The sequence below is a fragment of the Lepisma saccharinum genome, chromosome 2, assembly GCF_977018435.1.
Source record: "Lepisma saccharinum chromosome 2, izLepSacc3.1, whole genome shotgun sequence".
Lineage (NCBI taxonomy): Eukaryota > Metazoa > Arthropoda > Insecta > Zygentoma > Lepismatidae > Lepisma > Lepisma saccharinum.
The window spans coordinates 140,324,259-140,345,911 of NC_139230.1; the positions used below are offsets into that span (position 1 = coordinate 140,324,259).

The 21,653-nt window shown below is 38.6% G+C and overlaps 1 protein-coding gene across 1 annotated transcript; it reads right to left on the reverse strand.

The window, feature by feature from the left end:
- Window positions 1-18,886: 18,886 nt before the first annotated feature.
- LOC145983673 (uncharacterized) lies at window positions 18,887-20,715 on the reverse strand. Its single transcript, XM_083116731.1, has 2 exons — window positions 20,589-20,715; window positions 18,887-19,182 (listed from the first exon to the last, which is right to left on the reverse strand). The coding sequence occupies exons 1-2, from the start codon at window positions 20,713-20,715 to the stop codon at window positions 18,887-18,889; spliced, it is 423 nt and encodes a 140-aa protein (XP_082972857.1).
- Between the last annotated feature and the right edge of the window lie 938 nt (window positions 20,716-21,653).

Sequence of the window (21,653 nt, forward strand, 5' to 3'; positions counted from 1 at the left end):
ATGAGACGTCTGCTGGTGTACTTGCAGCCTTCCATCTCAATCCTCATGTGAGTATCAGACAAGTTGCTCGTGATTCTGGTGTCAGCGCAAGTACAGTGAGAAGGATTTTAAGGATCACACATTTCATCCGTACCACGTGTCCTTGCATCAAGATCTACAAGGAACTGATTTTCAAAGCAGGCTAGACTTTTGCATGTGGTCTCAAGCTCAAGTGAATGCAAATGATAGATTCTTTGACGGAATGTTGTGGTCTGACGAGACTACATTTAAAAGCAATGGTCAAGTAAATCGGCACAACATGCATTACTGGGACTACGAAAACCCACGGTGGACGCAAGAGGTTCATCGTCAACGTAGATGGCCTGTGAATGTGTGGTGTGGAATCATCGGCCGACGAATAATTGAAACTCATTTTTTTTTCAAGCGACGCTTACCGGTGTTGTGTACCGCACATTTCTTGAAGAACAACTGCCCAGTCTTCTCGAAGACGTCCCCTTACACATCAGAACACACATGTGGCTACAACAAGATGGCTGGCCAGCACATTTTGAGCTGACAGCCAGGAATCAGGTGAATGTAATGTTTCGTGGTCGCTGGGTAGGTAGAGGTGGGCCTGTGCCCTGGTCTCCTAGGTCATCAGACTTAACATGTTTTGATTATTACCTTTGGGGACGACTGAAAGAAATCGTTTACCAAAATCGCCCTACAACGAGGGACTACATGATCGAGCGCATAGTTGCTGCATGCTGGCAGATTAGTGAGGCAGAAGTTATTGCAGCACAGAATGATTTCAGTGTCCGTCTGCAGAAATGCATTGAGACCGAGGGAAGACATTTCGAACATCTACTGTAAGTTGGTAAATGTGAATCACATTGGGTGCTTTACCTATTCATCTCGTTTTCGTTGTTCATTGGTTTCTGATTACTCTTTCGTTTTTCTTATCATCATTTTTAGGTCTGTTTCTCTTGTCAAACAATGGTTTGGCAATCACTTTTTCGTTGCAACCGTTAAACACGCTAACGAATTCCTTATTGTGTGTGACAGTAAACCATTCGTTGCCAGTCCTAAGCCTGGAGAAAGTGTAAATGGCGGTCAAAGTTGCAGCTTCCCATTACCATAATTTTTTGTACAGGATCTTATATACTCTGTCCAGTGTTTGTGTTTTGCTATTTACGTACATAATTCCTCACTTTGGAACACCAACTTCAGGGGTCTGAATTGTTTTGGTCGCCATTTTGAAACCGGTCAGTGGATTACAAAATCATGTTCGCATCCTTTTCACGTTTTCTATGACCTTCAAGACGAGGTATTACACCACCCGCCTTGCCATTTGAAATTTTCGAGTACTTCCCTACTTTTAGACCCCCTTTTTTGGGTCACGCGGTTTCATCCTTTTTTAGACCCGCAGTCATCATGTGGCATGTCGTTGGAAAGCTTGTGTCCTGCACTTTCCGAAACTGTTATAATGCTGCAGTTATCATAATTGTTAAGCTCGGTATACTCGATTTGGCTCATCTTCGTTTTTTTTGCAAAACCATCTTCTACACGGAAAACGGTAGGTGGTACAGACAAATGTTTCATTTTGCAATAGTATATTTTCCCCGCCTTTCCGAATGTGAATTCCAAATATACCCTTCCCATTTAAAAATCGCACGAACGGGACATGTGTCCCCCACAAAAACCACAAAGTGTGTCTTTCGGGCTGTTGCAAATACTTTCTACGGGATCTTTGCGCCCAACTTAGTGGTGCATTTCTTTTGTTTCAACTTGATACGATCTTCCGCTCTCGAGAAAAAAGTAGTGTCTTGGTCGCTCTGAAACACCCTGTATATAAATAATATAGCATATCATCAAGCCCAAAGGTGTAGTTTACCAGGTACAGTACTCGAATCTCAAAGATCTGGGTGCCCTCGATGGATTACTCACCAAGAAACAACGAGAAAAGAAACGTTCTTGCTTATCCAAAGGTCACAGAATGAAATTGTTGCTCAGCACTCCTCACTTGAAAAGATTGCAGGGTTCAAGGAAGAAGACACACAAGGGAGGTTTTATATTCAGCATTCCAGCAATTCTAGCAGATTTGGGTGCAGTGGGAAGTTTATCGGGTGGTAGTGCAGCCATAGCAAAAACCGTAATCGACTCAAAAAAGAAGAAGGCAGAATTGGAAGAACAGAAACGTCACAACCTGGAAATGGAGGGAAAAAGGTAAAGGTGTGAAGAAGAACGCTTTGAACAAGTTTGAAAAAAAGAAGAAGCACTCAGTAACCACGACATTGAATCTCTGATCGAACCGTTGGGAATCAGACACTTCAGAGGAGTTTTCATGTCAGATTCTTTACCCTCCGCAGTAAGAAAAAAAAAAAGAGTGTGGAGTCGTCAACTTGGACAATTACGAAAATCCAGGCACGCATTGGATATGTTATCTCAATAATTCAAACAACAACGCTTTCGTTTTCGATTCTTTCGGAGGTATTCTACCGTCGGATTTAGTAAAATATCTCAAAGCTTCCCACCTCTATTACAACGACGAGAGAATCGAAGGTTAAAAGGAAGTGAACTGCGGTCATCTTTGCGTTTCCATTCATGTCTCGAATAAATAACCCATCAATTCGAGATTTCCAGAACCTAACCTAACCGAAAGTTACGAATTGCAATCTTTCCCTCCCAACCATCGCACGTTCGCCAATCTCAACGAACCTAACCGGGAAATCGAGTTCGATGTGGACGAAGGGGACGGATTCGTTCATACTCACAGATGAGACGTGTACGTAAAAATCGACGGGGTGAAAAAAAAAACGGAGAAGCATTCCCGACCAACCTGTTCTCGCAGGTTGAAGTCAGAAAACACGGAACGGTCATCGATAGAGTCGATTATCCAGGAATCACTACCACGGTAATGGGAATGTTGACATTTTCGAAAACAGTGGCCGCTTACTACAAGCAGGAGGATTCGAAGCGGGAACAAAAATATCAACAAAAAGACACACGGTACTGTTTCCCATTCGTCTACTGCCGGGTTTCTTCTCAGACAAGAAGGAGATCATGTGGAAATAAGGTTTGAGAATCACTTCTCGCAGATCTTCAAACGACAAGAATGTTTTGATGCGATACAGTAATTTGAGTCCGGACGGGATCACTCCGCTTCCAAACACTTTACGCGAAGCAGCAAAATGCATAATTCGAACCATGGAGTTGAGAATTCCAGTTGTGGAGTACGAAACCAACCACGCTCTCAAGTTCAAAGCGGATATTTTGAAAAATCCACAGGTACGCATTCAATTTTACAGTTACCAATGCGTGCAGAAACTCGCTTCCGTTAATCATTACGAATTTGACGTCACGACGCAATTCAACAACATACAGTACGACATGCCAGATTTCGTCACAGTACTGTTTCAGACCGGGAGGGACAACGACAAGAAAAAAGATTCCAGCAAGTTCGACAACTGTAAGATCAAGAAAGCATACCTCAAGAACGGAAGAAACAAAGTTTTCCGGCGCGAAAATCACAACCTCGACACAGCACAGACGATTTTCTTAAATTATACGAAGCATATGCCGCTTACAAGAGAGTGACCGAGGGAAACATAGCTGTATACTACACTCCAAGCGAATTCAAGGCACACAGACCCATGTTCGTCATCAACACGTCGAAAATAAAACCAGTGGTGGTCAATGATAGAACGAACATCAAGATAGTGTGCGAATTTCACAACCCAATCCACGACGACACGTGTGCAGCGTATTCCTGGTGGCAGAAAAGTCGTTCGTCCAAGATGTCAAGAACGAGAGGGTCAGGGAACAGTTTTAAAAATGTAAGTTCATATCTTTCTTTTTTAAAAAAGGTGACACACACACACACACACACGTAAAGAGAGAGTAATACTTGCACACATCATTTTTCTCTCTTTACTTACGATGAGAGTAAAATGAAGTTTAAACAAGCACGCTTAGGTTTACAAATGGGAACGGTCCATTTTCACGATCCCACTTGCATCAAGAGAAACAGAAAAAAAAAATAGAAGTGATGCGAATACGCCTGTAGGTTTAGAAATAGCCTGAAAGGAGACTCGAAATGAACACTTGCCGGTACGAGTTGATTGCCACCTTTCAGGCGGTGTCAAGAAAAGCGGTTTAGAATATTTAAAAAAACGCTTATGTAGGCTTAGAAATAGCCTGAAAGGGATCAAGCTATCATTTTTCGAACTACAACAACTTTCATATCCGTGTCCGGTATGAGTCCGTAGGAGTCAAGACCCAACTTTCATTGACCGAATTTCCACCGATTGATCTCAGCGCGACATATTCAAGTTGGTCGGGTAATAGAAATGAACTCACTGGTCGAGAGTTTTCAGGGAGGGAAAATTAGAAGTTCGCCGGGAACCGTTAATTCATATCTACTTTAGTTTAGTCCATAAAAAAAGTCCTCATGACTGGAGAGAAAGAGAACGTTACCTAACTAGTTAAAGAAAGTGAATAGGTTAAGTTATATCACGTAAGAAATAAAGAACGTACACAAAAACAACACTTGTAGGTTAACTTAGCTCGTAAAAGGTTGTAACAAAGTGAATAGGTTAAGTTATATCACGTAAGATCGAGGCATACCTACAAAGAATGAGGTAGGAAAAAACGAGTTGCGGTGAAAATTGTACTGGGTCGAACGCCATAAAATTCACAAAATATCTTCATAATATGATACAACTGAGGCTAAATCCATAGAAATAGAAGATACCTACTAAGTATGACGCAGAAGGAATAAACATGCACTACTCATGCTGACGTTTTGAAGCAGACAAGAGTGGCTCACACGTGAATTCTTGTGTCTTTTAAATTAACATATACAGGGAGGTTATTTCAGTCGTTCACCGCCAGCGTGACGGCCGGTCGGCGGACTCTTCATGCAACAGGTCCCGGCAAATTGCGTTCAGGAAGTCCGTAACAGAAACCGCTTGTTTTGTAATGTTTCCACTTTTCACAATTACAGTTACAATTACAATTGAAATAAGCACGTACCTTGTCGCAAGGATGCTGTGTGTGTGTGTGTGGAAAAGGTGTCCTCCCAAATACAAATATTTCTGGCACCTTATTTCTGACAGAAAATCTTAGATTAGTCATCGCTACTTTATCCTCAGTTGTCGCGACAGCGCCGGCAGCTTATCGGGGGTTGGGTGAGTTGTCTGTCAGCCGCGAGAGGGCGCTTCATACTGCACGTGTCGGCAGTGATGCCAACCGTAGGGACATGTCCCTAAGCATAGGGACTTTTCACTAAATTTCGCCCGCGTAGGAACGCAGGGACAGATTTTGCCAAATGAGGGAAAACGTAGGTACTTTTTTCAATCTTGGTAAATGACATTTTATGAATTAGTTTATCTGGATACTTTAGCGAAGAGGAGAAAAAAGAACTAACTAACAAATCTCCATGATAATTTTGGAACATGTTATCGGTTACCAAAAACTTTCAAGGCAAGTTCCTTTTTGAAAACATTTCCACTCTCGCGAAAATAGTGCTAACATTGCCACATTCTAAAGCGGAAACTGAAAGAATATTTTCAATGTTAAGTGATACAAAAACAAAAAAGGGAAATAAAATGGGACCAGAATTGTTAAAGACTGCAGGAAATACAGCATCACCAACCAACATCTATCTCTGCACAGCAGCAGCATGTATGACTTCAAATAACATAATCAACAGTAAACGACTCAACGTTATTCATTAGGGGTGTGCAGGATCCTTTACTTTAAAAAGTCGTTAATTCTCGACGTTTTCTGCCTTGTAAGTTTCTGGAACTTATCGAAAATTGTAAGTTTTTATTCTAGAAATGCAAAAACAATCACTTAAAGTGAAAATGACTTGTAAAATTCGAGACTTCCAGTGCTTCGGGAAATTTCGAACATTTCCCGTCCCGAAAATTTTCCGACTTGGTCGGGAAATTGCAAATTTTTCAGTCCCGAATGTCGGGATTTAAAAAAATTACCGTCCCGATCCCGTCCCCACCCAAAACATTCTGTCCCGCACACCCCTATTATTCATTAAGGCAAGAATTTACAATACCGGACCCTTCTGTAATTTCTATGCTACGTCTTATACTCACGAAATAATTAGTCGTGATAATTTATCTCAAGTTAACATGTTGGGGTGAGGGGGAAAAAATGTTAATTAACGTGTAAAAGTTGTAAAATAAGCATTTCAATTCTCGCAATGATTCTCCGTATACAAGTATGGTAGCCATATTTGTTGATATGAACAAATTACAATTAGTTACGCTGTCTACAGCGTTGCCACACTGTTGATTTCATACTTGGAGAGCATGGATTGTGTAAGAATAGCGGAAGAGAACAGTAAAAAAGTTGTTAATGTTATACAGATTGTTAGGTGGAGTGTGCAGGAGGGCTAATTAATAAACTTATTCATTTCAGTATATTGCCCAAAGAACATGCTTACATGTGACAGCGACAATCACGATGTAGAAGAACTGATTTGATTACAGGTAAATTTGGCAACATTACATCAATCATAAAATTGCAGGATACGAAAATGGCGTCTTCGATGATGTTAAAGTGCTACGAAAAAAATATTTTTTATCGGTTCGTAATCACAATTACCGCAAAACCATTCAGGAATAGCCCCACTGAGCATTCTCGGTAAGGTTAGGTTAAGTTAGGTTAGGCAAGGCAAACATAGTTAAAATTTGGGCTCGAAAAACGGGTAGCCCAACAAACCATTGACGGATAGCCCCACGAACCATTCAGGTACAAAAAAGGTAAAGTGTTCCCCTGTGCATAGCACCACGCCATGAAGGCGTATAGGGGGTGTGAGGGTAACGCCCCACACTTTCTTGATCCGGTCGTGAGTGGGGGTGATGTGATCAGCATCACGCCCCTGACCGCCTTTACCCCCCAGGGTTTCCCCCAGGTACCCATGTTATTCGACGCTGGGTAGGCGCCGGGGCCGCTTCCAGGTACGGTTAGGTTAAGTTAGGATAGGCAAATGTAAATTCGCTCCTTCATTAATTGTGGAAGCACCGAGCAGAAAGATTTGGTAAGTAAATGTGTATATTTTATCTTCTGTTTTGCATGCTCATGAGGTGATAATTTTTTTAGTCGCTTTACTTGGCGTAGGGACATTTGGTCAGTTGTAGGGACATTGCCGAAAAATGGTTAGCAACACTGTCGTCTACCAGACGTAGTGAGTGTACCGTACCCTCATGTTCACTTCTGTTTGCGTTTATCAGTTACGCGTGTTTTTTTATACTGTGTTATTGCTAGTGCTAGTGCTTTATTGTGTGTTAATTGTTATTCATTCATTAGTTATGTCGTTAAACAAATATAGTCTTGAACAGAGAGTTTTTATGTACGATAATTACGTGAAAACGAATTCTTGCAGAAAAGTGGTCAGGGAATTACGATAGACAGGATCTCTTGAACCTAAGAAACGTGTTGTATTGCTGTTAAAGGAGGTCATTTTCAACATCTCTTATAACACAGGAGGTTAGTGATCATCATTATTATTACTTTTAAATATCATTTTACGCTTTCGGTTTGCTTTATGCGCCGGGATGCTGTCTTCCCTTTCTGACAACTGACGATAAAGTAGCGATGTCTAATCTAAGATTTTCTGTCAGAAATAAGGTGCCAGAAATATTTGTATTTGGGAGGACACCTTTTCCACACACACACAGCATCCTTGCGACAAGGTACGTGCTTATTTCAATTGTAATTGTAACTGTAATTGTGAAAAGTGGAAACATTACAAAACAAGCGGTTTCTGTTACGGACTTCCTGAACGCAATTTGCCGGGACCTGTTGCATGAAGAGTCCGCCGACCGGCCGTCACGCTGGCGGTGAACGACTGAAATAACCTCCCTGTATTAACCTCGATTCATTTCGAGTTATGAAAGGGGCCCTTGGTCTCGTCTCGAAATTCGACACAGCACACGGAATCTTGTGTCTGCACGATTTATATTTTCGTCAAACTTTCTCTACGTGAAGTTTAACTGTATTTTCCCGATTATTCTCAGACAAAGTTTTGAAAACAATCGGTGAGCCCTCTCAGAAAAACTGAAGAAATAAACTGATAAATAGTAAAAATGGCATACATCGGTAGGGGTGTTTAACTCCTTCGTTTCATTATCTTACGTGGATTTCCAGAAAATTGAACTATTTGATTTTCGTGAATTCAGAGACACGTTGTAGACCCTAAAAAATGCTGGGTGGTATGTTGACCCTCACAATTAATATTTTCATTATTCCAAGTTAAAAATAGAGTTTGCTGCATTCGAGCAAGCAAATAACTGCAAAAAATTTATATGTTAAAATTACATGGCATATTCATAATTTTTAATGCATGAAGTGAAAGAAATATGAATTCTACTTACAACTATGGAATTTGAAAAGTTTAAAATCATATACGTATCATAGGTATTAAAAATCCCACAAGTGATAATTGAATCAAAGCGATGAAACAGGGACAAGTATTTGATGAAAAATGACCCTTAACTTAAATAAACTTTTTTCATGGTTAGTTATTTCATGATATTTTATGGAAGTTACAGAACAAAGGTCCTTAGTCTCTTTCACGTAATTGGTGTCTGATGCGTCAATCGTCTCTGAATTGAAAAGCGAAATTCGATTACTTCTTGCTTCCTATTGGTACTTACTGAAAATCGGCAATGTCTCTATAGTTATCGACTTCTCGACGTCGGCGATTGAATCCAATTAACATTTCAACATAATTGTGTAGAACGTACAAACGATTCGCTTTCGACTCGCTAAATTTGTCAAAAATATGCTGAGACATATTTAGTCCTTCACTTTTTACCGTTGAACATTTGGATAGTTTTTAATATTATAAAATGTCTCCCTGAATTCCTAATCTTTAACTTCTTGAAATGAGCTCATAAAATGCTCCTTATTTAATTTGTTTTGAAGTTTATTTCTTGATACTTTCTGTACAAGAATTTCATTTTTTTTATAAAATGTACCGCATAATTTTAAAAAAATTACTAAACTTTATAGTAGAAGTATTTAGTTTCTGCATATTCCATTTGGAAAAAATGAACGTGATAGTCAGTGGTGTACGTACTCTTCTGAAATAGATTTATATATTTTCTTCCAGTTAGTTACTTCTATAGAAATGTGTATCCTATCTCCCTTACACAAAGTTGTGTAAGTTATTTATTGATTTAATTAAACTAAGGAAATAGTTTCCTAAAACTAATCTATATCTTATTTCATTCTTTTGCACGCGTCTTTATAAAAGCTTTCCCAGGGTATAGATCGAGTACCATAATGTAGAACAATAGGTTTACATAGGTTTTAATATTTTGGAAAGGAAGTTAATGATTGTAAGTCAAGTAAACGTTTTGTCATTAACTATTAGAAATTAAGTTCGTCAAACAGCAGATCTTGCTTCTGTCATTTTTGGGTGGGTGGTCTAAAGGGTAAAACTCGAATTCACGGACTTAGGGGTTACAGGACCCCCTTCAAAAATATATGGGATACATTTTACCCCTGTACCCCTCCCGTCCTACGCCACTGATGATATAATTAAGTTCATGAAGAGGCAATCACAAAGAACACTCATGTCCATGCCAGGATTGGAACACGGGACCCCTGGAGTCGAAGCAAGCTGAGGTAACCACTCTGAGTTCGGTCTTACCTGAACTCATTTAAAGATACGTACAACATTGCTATAAAATGTATCGGGAGGGGAAACTTATAGGGGATGGATGTCATATAACATGAGCCATCTTTTATTTATCCACAATTTCCAATCAGGATAATCCTAAGAGTTTCCAGGGAAGAGCATATTGTAAACTTTACACTAAAAGTGTTATGTATCGCAAGTGATTATTTCAATTGTTTTCAGTGTGTGAAATTCCCTGTAACTACTCTTGAAGCTTCAGGATATTATATAAATATATAAATGATACTCCTATGTAATTTCCCTAAATGCCAAAAAATAGCATCTAGAGGCGGGATGCATACACAAGAGGGGAAGTTAGTTTGATCACACACACACTCACACAAGTTCAATTTTCTTAGGGTAGTTTAAGGTATGGCTCAAAACCACAAGCATGGCCAGGAATTTTCAAAATGTAGACATTACCCTAAAGAGAGTGATTATTCCTTTTTTAAGAGTGAGCAAGTATTATGTCTTATATCTTGCTATGTTTCCTCTATTTGATGATTTTATGTTCCACCAAACCTTTCTCTCGCCATACTTCTACTCAGATTGCTCACAATTTTGGGTATTTCACAAAAACACTTGACCAATTTGATTAAAATACCTATTTACATTACCTGAACATCTTTCATAGAGGTAGTATATTTGGGCTTTTTGCGATTATTTTTTGAGGGGACAGTGCCAACCCATTAGCCTCAGGGCGACTATTCATGCTGAGAAACGTAACATTTGCTGTAAATGTAATAAAATGTACAGCCATAACAACATTTAATATTCAATTTAAAATGTGACCAGCACATGAAAAAATAGACGCTAAAAAATGTGATCTGTAAACATTCTTTTTAAACATGCCAGCCCGATATAAAACTTAAGTTTCGAATATATTGATATCGTTGACCATCAATGCAATCGTGATGTCAAGCATACTGATAGGATTAGTTTAATATCTATCCAATTTATCCTGATGATGATATCGGTTATCCATAAGCATAGATTTGCCTGTAGGAAAATTCACATTTCCACGTCAACTGTATTCCACTATACATTTCATTTCTAAGAAATAAAAGAAATTTACACAAATGCAAATTTAAAACTTACAGGTTTCATATGACTGTCTTTCTTCCACATCCTTGCTCCAACACAGCGTCGAAGCAGATATTCGATAGCTAGTGCCATGAAGAGGAGGATCGAGATAACAGCAATGAATACAACAGCCGCCGTCCAACGGCCCCCAAATATGCCCGACAAAGGTTGGTCCGAACGTTCATCTACAAGTAGAAAAAGAAATACGATAAAATTCAGAAAAATTGTTGATTGATTGATTTGGTTTACTTTACTTCGTTTTTCTGCACCACTTCATAAAAATCAATCAAAATCAACATAGATAAATATGCCATCGTTCAAAATTTGCTATAAAATATCGATTCTCTTTTCACTGCAAGAACGAAAGAGATGGAAACAAACCCACGTGACCTGGGAGAGTCCCTATAGGTTGATTTCACGGCAGCTTTTTTACTTGGGCGAGCTAAGTTGAGACTTAACCAATAAAGAAACTCATATCACATGTTTTGGCTTACAGTGACTTTGATCTTGCTCAGGAACGAGAATTACGTGGAAAGGAAGGAAACGAGGCGGGGCTTGAAAAGTCTCTCACAGTCACAACTTAAAGTAAGAATTTTGTTCCTAAGTTTTACACTTCCTGGAACCTTGACTTCTCTCGCTGCATTCTCGGCAACACATTTCACGAACACTATTTTATCTTTATTCAAGTATGTATCGCAAAGTCTTAAAGTTTCTTCAAGTAAGAATTATGAACCTGTGGAATCTTAACTTTTTTTTCGTGATCGTATAACACTTAACATTGAGAGCAACAACTGGAAGAAGTGGACTTGGCGAGATAATATTTATGGAACAATGAGGAAGAAAGAATATATGAATAGCAACATATTATTTCAAAGATTTGAATTTCAAAGAAACTTTATTGAAGTATTCACTGGTTTAGTTCCTATCGCTATGAAATTTAGATATAAATAATGACAAGGTTAGTGCATAAGTATTATCATTATTATTTCAATAATATTGTTATTTTATTCATGAAGCATTTATGAAAGTGCGGCAGTATCCTCTAAACGGTATTATATAGTAGTGAGTTACAGTTTGCAGACGATTACACTACTTCTCCATCTTCTACTAATGCGTTAAAAATAAATTACATCTTTTCTACATGAAGAGAATGACTAAATCTAATACCAAATTCAGAGAGTCAAGTTCTTGCATTGTCTTCTTTCATGTTCTTTGTGATTAGAAATTATTACGAAAGAGTGGATTTGCTTTAGTCAACAAATGGCATTCTACACCAGTGAAAGCTTTCAGTAGTAATTTATTTATCCCATAAAACTTCCACACTCATTTTCCCTCCTCCATCCCGTTTTCCTCTTACCTCTCACCATCACTATCTTCATTGTGAACGTTAGACACTTATTCATAGTGCGAGAGGGAAGAGGTCGGGACAGATTGTATCCCTTCAGTTAGAGGGCCTCCCCGATGGCGCGGTGGTAGCGTCGTCGCCTTGTAATGAAGGGGTCCCTGGTTCGATTCCCGGTTGAGACACATGGTGGTTCGGATCCCACTTTAAACTGTAGGCTCAGTCCCGATTAGCCTTACTGTGCATAAAGTGAACAACAAATCAATCCAAAACCCTTCAGTTAGTACAATCTAAGTAAAGAACTCCATAACTTGGATAAATACGGAAAGGAAGTGTTATTCGAAGGGCGGGGTGGGGGAGGGAATGTTATTCTTTTGACTCCATCTGGTTGCTACTTTTTAGGCACCTGTGTAGGGATACTACTATACGTATAAAGGCTATAATTTATGCGGAAAATATGAATATACTTCATGACAAGTAACTCTCTCCACTGCAAAATTTTGAAATACAACATTGAGTACGGGAAAGCAAGGGAAATACAATTTTCGGTGTTAAAAATGTAGACCTATGGTTAATCAACAGGAACAGATTAACTACGAAGAAGAAGAAAAAGATTGGAAGGGGCTTCATGTTCTTCTTACCTTGGGGAGCCAGTGTTCCTTCAATGTTAGCTGTTGTGGAGTTGAGGATGATGTCACTCATTGTTTCGTCGATATTTACCTGCTACCAACCACTCCGCAAGACAGCACCCAACAAAATGTGCCACCCTTCTCGAGAACAGCTAAACGAATGCACACATACGTCAACAATCTGACATTTCCGTGGAAATTATCACGTGATATCCTTGTATATCTTCGCATGTGCAAAAAGTATATTGTTTCATTCTGCGAACATTTGTAACTATAGTTCTAGAAACAATATAGTGAAGAATGTGTAGCAGGATGTGTAGACGAAACATGAACCCTGCTGCAGTCCGAACCTCTTGCTCAGAGTGGACAATGGGTTGCCCAGAGATTCATTGTCTATAAAAGCTCTTCTAATTTCCTCCCTAGTAATTTATTCATTGCTCCAAGTAGCTTCCATAATTCTAATTACGATAGTGGTATTTTCCAGGCGGAAGTTGAACATTTTTTTTCACTGAATTTGTATCAACATGATAATTTTAAAGGAAATTGGCCGCCTACATATGAGAATGTATTACTCAAGTATATTCATTATCAGGCCTGCTTAAGGACCCGGGGCCCTGCTCTCGGGGAGAGGGGACGCCAAACGGGGTATTCTTTTTGAGTAGCGTCAAAACCTTAATTTTGATTATGTAAGCCCGATCCGTACCCAGAGGGAGGACCAAGCGGGCCATGCCCCTCACCCTCGCACTATGAAATATTTTGATTTGAACGTATAAAAACTTATGAATACAAGATTGACATTTCTGAAGATTCTTATACATTTCGGTTTTCTCATTGCACAAATGAGTAGGTTGTTTCTCGACAGAGGCAAGCACCAGAAGTCTGTAGTCGACAATATTTAATAATTTTAGTTTGTAACCATTGACGAAGGCTACCAGACGTCCTGATTTAGTCGGGACAGTCTATTGTTGTTAGTTTATGTCCCTACTTTTTGCGAGCTGCATATGCATAATCTAATTTACAAATATATTATTACCTAAACACAGAATTATCATCGCTCATAAATGGTGCTAGTCGAATAAGACAATTAAAGTGAATTTGAAAACATCGTTAATTTGCGGAATACATTATTAGTCGAATACTTCAGAGAATTGAATGTAAACAATATGCACCAAGTTGTAGGCCGTGTGACAGATTTTGTCTGTAAGTTACTGTAGTTTATTATCGGGTCAGGGGGTCTATCGGTGAGATGAGTTCTTCCGTTACCAAGGAAAATGATGTTGTACGTCTAGCTGCAATAGCATCATAGTGCTGATGGTCACATCCAAGGTGCCAAATCCCAGAACACGGGGGAGGGATTTTCCTTCCACCAACGATCTTCCACCAACCATCTCTCCCTCTCCCTCTCCCTCTCTTTCTCTCTCTCTCTCTCTCTCTCTCTCTCTCTCTTTGTTTCTCTATTTAGAAATAGTAAAGTCATGAGGCTTAACGCGAAGCACTATAGTCGTAGGTTACATTTTAAAATTATATTAAATTTTACCAGTAAGGAACTGAGAAGGAGATAGGGGAGGCCAAGGATATGGTTGTCCCAAGCACTGAAGCAAAGATCCTATTCTTCAAGGTCACAAACCCAGCAATCCCATTAACACAGAAATTAGCCCCACCTCTTATTTCTTCTCCATTTCTCATCTTCATTCGTTTTGCTGTACGAGTGAAGAGAAGAAGGATGGAACTTTGTTACTATGCTCTAGTTGCATCAGATATATTCATGAAAGTTGAGCACATAGGACCCCAGGTTATGATGAAGCGGCGAATGTAGAAGTTAAATGTAGCCAACGCGCGGAAAACCAAGTTACTCCACCCCCCCAAATGATAGTTGGAGACAAATAATGATCTCCTTTATTGCTGACTTTAAAAAAGAGAGAGAGAAGCAGAAAAGAAACAAAGACTAAAAGAAAAAGAGGAAGAAAGGAAGCCAAGACAGATAAAATGGAAGAAGATAAGGCAGAAAGACAAAGGGAACGAGAAATAAATAAGCAAATGTTCGAAGATTTTAAAATAAATCTGGGTAAATAAATATCCGAAGCGATAGTTAAAGTCAGAGAAGATGGAGGAAAAATATATGAAGAGCTAGTAGAAAAAGGGAGAGAAGATAGACAGATAGATGCTAATCTCTTTAAACAGCTACAAAAGTGTTTGCATAAAAAAATAAAAGTTCGAGAGGAGAAAGATAATGTGAACTACGGTTTTTTAACCGAGATGAAGAAAAGTTAGATAGAAATATCCGTAAATTTGGAAGGTGAGATAAGAAAGACCTTTTTTCCAAACGCAACAAATTGATATTAAAAAAAAAATATCCTCGAAGCTGGAAGCCTTGCCGCTAAGGAAAGAAAATAGAATCGAAGAGATTTAATCTCTACCGAAGAGGCTACGTGTAAGAACATCTTGCTGCTCGCATTCTTCTAGTTCTGAATCTAGTACGCACTCTGATCCATGACTAGGGAAGAAACAAAAAAGGAACGGAAGATTAAGACGAACTAGAGTCAGCTCACCAGACCAGTTTGTTGAGTCTAATTTCTACTTCGACAATTCGACTAACCAAATATTCAGAATGTCTGACGTCAGTTCCATCACTACGTTTAATGGTGAAATAAACTCGGTATCAGCAGAAAGGTCCCTAGAGAAGATAAATATCTACATGGACTTAATGAAGATGCCCATGAAGTATATACTAAAAGTCCTACCTTCACTAATTTTATGGTAAGGCCAAGTCTTAGTTTATGGCAAATGAAAAGAAATGGAACACATTTGAACATTTCTGCTCTACATTTAGAAAGCAGTATGAATTCCGAAGCGAAACAGAGGGAAATGTATACGCTGAGGAATAGGCGTTACAGCAAAGGTACAGGGTTATCATTAGAAAAATATTTTTAGAAGGTGTATGCAGCGTACGGCAATTTATCAGAAAACATCAACCAGTCATAAGTGCTGAACTTGATTATCAGACAGTTACCCTCACGAATCCGACAATTCCAACCAACATAGACCATTAACGAGTTTCCTGGGAAGGTTCAAGTTTCCGAACGAATGGAAGGATGGAAAGCCCATAACCAACAAACTAATGAACGGCGAAATCCTCATCTACGAGTTTGAAATCTTGCGCTTTGCATGAAGAATGGAGAAGAAGAAAATAAGAGACTTGAGCAGACAAACCAAGGGTTTAATGGAAACCGAAGGTTCCCAAAGAAGGATGCTGGTAGGAGAACATTCTGGAATAAAACCTAAAATCAGAGAAATTGGAACCAGTCTCGAAAGAAAGAATGTGGTATACAGACTGACAAAATTCCAGAAGACTGTTCTTTAAACCCTAGAGCGCCTTCATGGGAAATTCCTTCTACAAGTCGAGCGAATTTAAACCAGAGATCATTGTAGAAAGAGCTCTCCCGTCTACAACGCTACACAATCTTGATGTTTGTGAGAGCGAAGACAATTTTTTTAGAGATGAGAAGTTGAAGTTTTGTATATGGATACAAATTCCTGTCCAAATTCTGAAGAAGAGAAATTGAAGACTAAAATTGATAAACGATGTAAGTGCCACAATAATTCAAACACCGTTTTCCACGTTAAAATGTGAAATGTGCCATGTTTTATAATGTAACAAACGTGAAATGTGGCTGGTAGCCCTCTAAGTAGTTAAAAGGGCGTGTACAGAGGTCACTAGTGTGCACGTTCTTATGGGCTGATGTGCGGAACGATGCGATTTCCCAACACTTTCGCTTTTGGCACTTACATCGTTTACCAATTTTAGTCTTCAATTGGTTACCGTTTTAGAAGTAACTAGGAATTACAGCAAGAAGCCAGAAATTTTAATAGAAGTCTTAGGATTGAAATAAGATGTGCTTTGGATACAGGAAGCTAATACACTGTTATGAATTATAACGTTTGGGTAAAGCTCCGAGAGAAAATACCAGGCTTAAAACTTCAAAGATGTCCAGGTATAAGATTAAAGGATTTTGTAGGGCATGAAAGGTTCCTTATTGCAGGATGCCGAACAATTCATTTTGAAATTGCAGCACGCACTTTCCAAGATCAAGTCTATGTGGTAAAGAATTTAGAGGCATATTTGTTATTTGGATATCCCTTCTTCAAGAGATATAAAGTCAATTTGGATGCAGGTGCCAACAAATTATATTTAACGCTGCAGGGACGTCGTTGAAGAAAGTTTGATTCCAGATGGCCAACAAGATCGTTCTGAAGCAATTAGTGGTAAGACTTTGTCTGTTAAACTATTAATGGCTGAAAGGGAATCCCATTCAGACAATAGTTCCGCCGTCGAGGAAGATATAAGAGAGAAGGCTTTTTCTCCCGAATTGCTGAATCAAGAAGATATGAAGAAACTACACTGCCCACTATTTTCTGACGAATAGGGATTTGAAAATCATTCAATCTGCGAGATAAGTATAGATAAATCCGTATTTCTCTTACAAAATCCGTCTCCCGTTCCAAAGGAGGAGAAGCTAGAAGAAGAACTAAATAAATGGAAAGCCTGCGGAGTAATTCAAAGTAGCAGCTCAATGTTAGTGGTTGACAAAGCTGACAAGACAGTAAAGAACACAGTGCCTCAACTCCAAGACGTTCTGCAAAGATTTTTAGGGAATAAGTATTTTCCAAACTTCAAGAAACATTCCAACAAGATGTCTTCTCCAGAAGCTGGGAGCTGTTGAAGGATGATGTCCAATAACTCGATCACTAATGAACATCGCCTCACAACATGAAGCAGAAGAAGAAGCGAGTAGTAGAGACAAATGTTAATATTCTATGATTCGTACTTGTTATGATTTATTTATTATTTCTTATTTGATTGATTGTCTTGTTGAAAAAATATTAAAATATATTACCCTGAAAAGATGAAAAAGATGGAATAGATGAACGTTTGAAAATAATGCTTATAAAATATAGAAAATAAATGTTAAAAAAAGATGAAGAAAAGACAAAAAAATGAAAGAAGATAAAAGTTATAAAACAAAAATAAATAATGTTAACTTTTATTTATTTTTATTTTTTCTGTGTCGCTCCAGTCAACTGCTTTCTAAGCGCTTACGCTATGTCCAACGTGGATACGGGCAGCGCGGTGCGTGCGGTGTGATGCGAGCGCCGCACCGCAGATATGTGCGTGAACGCAGGGAGTGTCCAACGTTATTGCGTGCGATTGTGTTGAGCAGTTGCGACGAACATGGCTTCCAGTTCGGTGCGCTCCGTGCTATTAATGGAAAGTAGTGTAATTAAAATGAAAATATTGAAGGAACACAAGAGACGTCACATACAAAAGACGCACACAATCTTCAGGAATAGGTTGTCGTATGGAGAATTTCATCATCTGTATCCGCAGCTACGAGCCGATGAAAATGCTTTTCATCAGTACACAAGAATGACAATAAACACCTTTGACTATATTGTGAAAAGTTTGGATGGTGCTTGTTATCATTATACCACAAATTTTCAAAGACCAATTTCTGAAGAAGAGAGGTTGATGCTAACCTTGAGGTAAGTGACTGAGATTTCAATTATTAGTATTATGAAACTTTTCTTACACTATTGCTGGAATACATTTTGGGAATACACATTTGGTGAATGCTGCTGAGTTAATTGTTTTCTGGAAAATATATATTTGTAGCATTAGGTGAAGGGAGGCTTGCAGAGGAATATGACGGCGAAGTATTGGGGTAAGCTAAACTGGCAGGAGAAACAGGTGTAGAAATGTGTGGAAAATTAGAATGAACAGACGATGCAGCAGTAGTTGAACTCATAAAAGAATAATTTGAAAGAGGAGACTGGAAACTATCTCATTGAGTTTGCGACAGCTCTTGCATCAATATTTCTTGAAATTTAGTTCTAACTCGTAGTTGCTGGATGGGATTCATTCTTTGAAAATATGGTAATAATGACCTCATAAACAGTAAACTCTCATCTTCGGGTGTTTGAAGTAGAGCAAGTTTTTTGGACTCAATATCCAGCAGTTTTCGTTCTAAATCAATTGTCTCTTCGTGTGGTTTCTTCCTCCTTAGACCTGCTTTGGATGGGGAAGATTGTGTTGTTCGTTGTGGAGGAGCAGATGGTGTTTGTGTTTCATTTAAACTCACCTGAGAGAGTTCAGTATTTGTGTTTTCGTCCAACACTTGCATCTTCTTCCAAATCATCACCTTCATGACAGTCACTCACCATTGCAGACACCTGCCTATCTTCTGATGCCTGTAATGAAACGTTTCCCTCCGTTTCTCTGTTGACTTCTGTATCCTTTAGAAAAAGTAGATTCGTAAAATACTGCCACTTCCCACGATACGTTGCCGCACATTCTTGGGAGCAGCCCGATTTGGATTTCGGAATTTTCTTAAACTCTTTCACAAATTGGTCTCGTAAATTGCGCCATTTCATTCTAGCTTCATCCTCTGAAATCAAAAGAGAAGACACTCACTAAGTAACTAACTAACTCTAATTGCATTGTCTAAACCTACTTATTATTGTTCTGCCTTTATGAATTGTTCTGCATTTGTGAGTATTAATAAATTTGTACAACATTTCATTACAAATCAGCATCGTCTGAACAAGCTAATCAATATGCTTATGCAATTCATTCTGATCTGTCTCACTACATACTGCGGGCAACTGTAAAAGGGTGTGGAGATAATGCATCCACTTGTTTCAAACTTATACAATATTTAAATTCTTCTCAAACCCCATAGCTCTTACATAGTTAACCTTACTTTCCCAAATTGCATTGCAATACACAAGTTAATCATCGAGAATTCTTTAGCATATGGGGTTTGTCGTGTTAAAAGCATGATGACTATATTTTTTAAGCCATCGACTGGAGTGCAATACTTCTAAAATGGATGTTTTTTTTCTCTTCCAGATACCTATCGACTGGAATTGCATTCAGACAGATTGCCTTCTCATTTCGCATATCTAAATAATCTGTTGCGTCTATAGTCATTGAGGTGTGCAAAGCCATTTGGGATTCTCTTCAGAAAGAACACATGCCTGTGCCTACTGTTGCAGATTTCAATCGAGTTGCGCAAGACTATTTTGAAAAGTGGAACTTCCCTAACTGTGTTGGTAGTATCGATGGGAAACATATAAGAATGAAGTGCCCAAGCAAGTCAGGCAGCATGTTTTTCAATTATAAACAGTTTTTCTCCATAGTGCTTTTGGCCGTTGTTGATGCAAGGTATAGATTTTTAATGATCGATGTGGGTGCATATGGCAAAGAAAGTGATGCTGGTGTATTTTCTAACTCAGCACTTTATCAAAATGTCGAAAATGGTTTCTTATCGTTACCAAAAGATTTGCAGCTGCCCAACTTCCATCAAAAAGCTCCATTTGTGTTTGTAGGAGACGAAGCATTTCCATTACGAACATATCTTATGAGACCATATTCTAAAAGAAGAGTTCAAAACAATGCAGCCACCTCATATTTTAATTACCGTTTATCGCGTGCTCGAATGACAGTGGAGTGTGCTTTCGGCATAAGTTCTGCGAAATTTAGGATCCTATTGAAACCAATTGAAACTAGTGTACAGCATGCTGTTTATATTGTTAAAGCAATTTGCATTCTGCATAATGTTATAATTGACATAGAAAAAGATTCTCTTGTAAACGTCTTGGAAGAAAATGTGATGGACAGGTTCCGAAGCTCTCGAAAGCAAACAACCGCGCTTCAAGAGCAGCAGAAAATGTACGAACCGTATTCTGTGATTACTTCTCCGTGAATACAATTTGATGTTTTTGTTCATCCACTCACGACTTTCACATAATTAAATAGTGAAGACTGTATGTGTATTCCATTATTACTTACTTGCAATTCTTGTACTCTCAGCTACGGAATCCCACTCCTTATCAACAATTAAACGATCTTTGTAACGAGGGTTTCTTTTATCCCACAACATATTTCTTCTTTGCACTTCTGCAATAAGCCCTTCCATCTTTCTTGGCGACTGGCCACCGGACGGCAAATGCGATACAAAACAAACCTGTTTGAAAATCAAACGTTGCGTGCGTTGCGAGCGGACGAATCGCACGCGTCACGTGTCTACGTAGGACGGGCTCATTTCTGACTACAGGTTTGATCGGATACGACTGCCGCGTTGCTCGCATCGCTCCGCAGGCACCGTGCTACCCGTATCCACGTTGGACATAACGTTACCGTTGCATCCGTGTAAGTTAAATCTGTGTTCAACACCCTTTTCTTTAAAAGATGTTATATTTCTTTACTTAAAAATACATTATTGTTAATATCACTGAATTCTTACTGAAAAATAATTAAAAACATTTTGTTATTTTGTTAAAATACAAGAAAATTGTAAAACGTTGTAAAAACTCCTGTAACTATGAATGTATAAACAACTATAGTGTATCCTTGGATATTATTATCTGTATAAAAGGGCAATAGCTCTGCAAACCTATGGGACACTTTCCTTGTTGCTGAATGGCTGACGATTCAGGGGACCGTTGGGGAAATATCTTGCAGCGCTCTTCAGGGCGGCTTTTTAGTACTTGTATTCCAATGCGGATATTTCTAAACCTAGGCCTAACTCTATAAAGGTGGTTCTTCTACATTACCAAAAGACCAGGGTTTTAAACTGCGGTATAACAAATAAGTTGCGGCCTACAAGTTATATCGAGTTAATTGCCTGTTGTTGAAAAAAGGTTACCGCCTTCAAATCTGTTTATTGGTAGTTCAAACAACAGTATGTTCATGTGAAAATAAAATATATTCACACTGCAACAAATATATATTTTTGATATATATACAGGGTTATTATAAATGATTGGAGAGGTTTCATGAGTTTGCTGTAGCTATAATATTTGACATATTGCCATGAAATTTTAGAGTAATGTAGAGAAACTCAAAAAGTTTTCT